Source organism: Sesamum indicum, linkage group LG7 (assembly GCF_000512975.1).
Source record: "Sesamum indicum cultivar Zhongzhi No. 13 linkage group LG7, S_indicum_v1.0, whole genome shotgun sequence".
In the NCBI taxonomy this organism is placed as follows: domain Eukaryota; kingdom Viridiplantae; phylum Streptophyta; class Magnoliopsida; order Lamiales; family Pedaliaceae; genus Sesamum; species Sesamum indicum.
Genome location: NC_026151.1, coordinates 3,211,279 through 3,215,103, shown reverse-complemented (window position 1 = coordinate 3,215,103; position 3,825 = coordinate 3,211,279). Strand labels below are relative to the sequence as shown.

The window sequence follows — 3,825 nt, the reverse complement described above, 5'->3', positions numbered from 1 at the left end:
TGACTGGATAAACTAAAGTGCAAAAAGGCGTTTCTCACTCTCTCTCTCTCTCTCTCTGCTTTTAAAACCTTTTGGGGGAAGAGGGAAACAAGAAAACACAAACACAATCCTCTCTGCACCCAGCGCAACATATGGCGTTGCTGCTGCTGCTGCTACCCTACGCTCCCTATGCGCACTCCTAAGCTAAGCCCTCACCCACCCCCACATTTTGTTCCCATGTCAACGGCTACTCTTCTCCTCGCGCTGGCGCTCTGCGCCACGCTAACAGCGACCTTAACGTGCGCCGGCCTCGACTCCGAAATCCAAGCGTTACTCTCCTTCAAACGGAATCTCTACGACCCACGTGGCGTGATGGACGGCTGGAATGTGGCCACTCCGGCCGCGCCCTGTGATTGGCGAGGCATTCTATGTTACGCCGGCAGGGTACGCGAACTCCGCCTGCCGCGCCTTCAGCTTAGCGGCCGGCTGAGTGACCAGCTAGGTAACCTGCGACAGCTGCGCAGGTTAAGCCTGCACTCCAACAATTTGAACGGCTCCATCCCACGCGCATTATCCGACTGCTCTCTCCTACGCGCGGTCTACTTGCAGTACAACTCACTCGCCGGCGAGATTTCGCCTGCATTTTTCACAAACCTCACGAATCTCCAAGTCTTAAACCTAGCGCACAACCTTATCTCCGGAGAAATCTCCGGCGACATCTCGGCGAGTATGCGAGTACTCGACCTCTCCTCCAACTCATTCTCCGGCCAAATCCCGGCTAACTTTTCTGCTGCTCACCAGATCCAGCTCATCAATTTGTCATTCAATCGTTTCACCGGAGGCATTCCGGCTACGATCGGAGCACTGCAGCAGTTGCAGTACTTATGGCTCGACGGCAATGAACTCTACGGAACGATTCCCTCAGCGATTTCGAACTGTTCGTCGCTCATCCACGTCAGCGCCGGGGATAATATGCTCTCCGGTGTCGTTCCGGCGACAATGGGTTCACTTCAAAGTCTTCAGGTTATCTCGTTGCCGCGTAATCAGCTAACCGGTGTCGTTTCGCCGTCATTATTCTGTAACATTTCAGTATTAAATGCCACAATTAGGATTCTTAACTTGAGTTTCAATGCACTCACGGGTATAGAGAATAATGATGGTGAAACGTGTGCTAGTGTACTGGAAGTTTTAGACCTTCACGAGAATCAGATAAATGGTGTGTTTCCTGATTTCTTAATGAATTTTTCAACATTAAAGATTCTAGATTTTTCTGGGAATTCTTTGTCCGGAACTGTGCCGGATAATGTCGGGAATTTGGTGATTTTGGAGGAGTTTAGAGTTGGGAATAACTCATTAACTGGGGATATTCCAGAAAGTGTGACGAAATGCAAGGCTCTAAGAGTTCTTGATCTTGGGAAAAATCGGTTCTCGGGTTCGATACCAGAGTTTTTAGGGGAAATGAAAAGCTTAACAATGTTGATTCTTGGTGGGAATTTGTTTACCGGTTTGGTTCCAGTGAGCATAGGCAGTCTCTATTCGCTACAAGTGTTGGACTTGAGTGATAACAACTTGAATGGGACTGTGCCTCTGGAGTTGATGAGGCTTAGCAATTTGAGCACTCTAAATTTGAGCAACAACTGGTTTTCTAGTCAAGTGCTAGTAAATATTGGGGAATTGAAAGCTTTGGAGGTTCTGAATATGAGTGGTTGTGGGTTTTCTGGGGTGATACCATCGGGCATAGGGAGTCTTTTGAAGCTCACAACTCTTGATTTAAGTAAGCAAAATTTGTCAGGAGAGTTGCCTGTTGAGCTCTTTGGGTTGCCAAGTCTACGGGTTGTGGCTTTGGAGGAGAATTCATTGTCTGGAGATGTTCCTGAAGGTTTTAGCAGCTTGTCTAGTTTGCAGTATCTAAATCTTTCATCGAATTTTTTCTCTGGTGAGATTCCAGCTACTTATGTATTTCTTGGATCATTGACTGTTCTTTCACTGTCTCATAATCGTATTAGAGGTTCGATCCCGGTGGAGTTGAGCAATTGCACAAGTCTTGAAGTTTTGGAGCTCAGAGGAAATCAATTGACAGGCCAAATTCCAGCTGAAATTTCCAGTTTATCTCATTTACAGAGGCTTGACCTGGGCCACAATGGCTTAACAGGTCCAATCCCAGAAAGTATTTCTAACTGTTCGTCTTTGGTTGTCCTGTTATTGGATTCAAATCACATCTCAGGCCACATTCCTGACACATTGGCAAATTTATCAAAATTAGCGGAACTGGATGTCTCCTCAAACAGCCTGACTGGTGTTATTCCAGCAAATCTTGCACTGATCCCTGCTTTGCTGCACTTAAATTTGTCCGCTAATAATCTTGAGGGTGAGATTCCAGAGGCTTTGGCTTCTCGGTTTGGTGATCCTTCTATATATGCTATGAATAAGAATTTATGCGGGAGGCCACTGAAGAAGAATTGCAGAAACTTAGAGAGACGGAAGAGAAAGAGATTGATTCTCTTTATAGTTGTGGCTGTAGCAGGTGGTTTAATGCTGTTGTTGTGTTGTTGTGGGTACATATACAGTCTTCTTAGGTGGCGCAAGAAGCTGAGAGCAGGGCAAGCGGGAGAGAAGAAACGAAGCCCCAGTCCTGGTTCACAAGGGGCACGTGGAAGTGGAGAGAATGGTGCACCAAAGCTTATTATGTTCAACAACAAGATCACATATGCAGAAACTGTAGAAGCAACAAAGCAATTTGATGAGGAAAATGTGCTGAGCAGGGGAAAGTATGGTCTATTATTCAAAGCAACTTATGCTGATGGAATGGTGCTCGCGATTCGTCGGCTACCTGATACATCAATTGAAGAGAACACCTTCCGGAAAGAAGCTGAATCTCTAGGCAAGGTTAAACATCGCAACCTGACCGTTCTCCGTGGTTATTATGCTGGGCCACCTCCTGATATGCGTCTTCTTGTTTATGATTACATGCCTAATGGAAATCTCGGTACCCTGCTTCAAGAGGCATCACACCAAGAAGGGCATGTATTGAATTGGCCAATGCGCCACCTGATTGCTCTAGGCATAGCCCGTGGCTTAGCATTTTTGCATTCAGTCTCAATCATACACGGGGATGTAAAACCACAAAACGTTCTCTTCGATGCTGATTTTGAAGCCCATCTTTCTGATTTTGGGTTGGATAAACTGACCATCGCAACACCAGTTGAAGCTTCAACATCAGCTACGCCAGTTGGAACTCTTGGCTACGTAGCACCAGAAGCAACAGTAACAGGGCAACCGACCAAAGAAGCAGATGTATACAGCTTTGGGATCGTGGTGTTAGAGATGCTAACTGGGAAAAAACCAGTCATGTTCACACAAGACGAGGACATAGTGAAGTGGGTGAAGAGGCAATTACAAAGAGGCCAAGTCTCCGAACTGCTCGAGCCTGGCTTGCTAGAGCTCGACCCCGAATCATCAGAGTGGGAAGAGTTTTTGCTGGGGGTGAAAGTTGGATTGCTCTGCACAATGCCTGACCCTCTCGAAAGGCCTTCCATGACTGATGTCGTTTTCATGCTCGAAGGCTGCCGACTAGGCCCGGAAATCCCTTCCTCCGCAGATCCCACCACTCTTCCTTCACCTACCTGAAAAATCAAACCTCCCTCCAAGATTTCATTAATTTGTGTACTCATGTATTCTCTGCATGCGTGAAAAATTGGACTAGCTTAGAAATTCAGTTGTTCAATATCTTGTCTACCGCATTTTGATCAAATTCATTCTTCCCACTAAATGTTGATAACAATGGTAATGTTTGCTACCATTTTTACTCTAATGTGAAGATTAACCAGACCATAACATTATTCTCAA

General features: G+C 46.1%; 1 protein-coding gene across 1 annotated transcript; it reads left to right on the top strand.

Annotated features, from left to right (window-relative positions):
• LOC105166077 (probable LRR receptor-like serine/threonine-protein kinase At4g36180) lies at positions 1-3,825 on the top strand. The gene has a single exon (XM_011085298.2). The coding sequence runs from the start codon at positions 169-171 to the stop codon at positions 3,604-3,606; it is 3,438 nt and encodes a 1,145-aa protein (XP_011083600.1). The 5' UTR covers positions 1-168; the 3' UTR covers positions 3,607-3,825.

Bases quoted from the DNA above. Each gene is read 5' to 3' on its own strand.
- LOC105166077 (XM_011085298.2), top strand. From the start codon at position 169: ATGCGCACTCCTAAGCTAAGCCCTCACCCACCCCCACATTTTGTTCCC.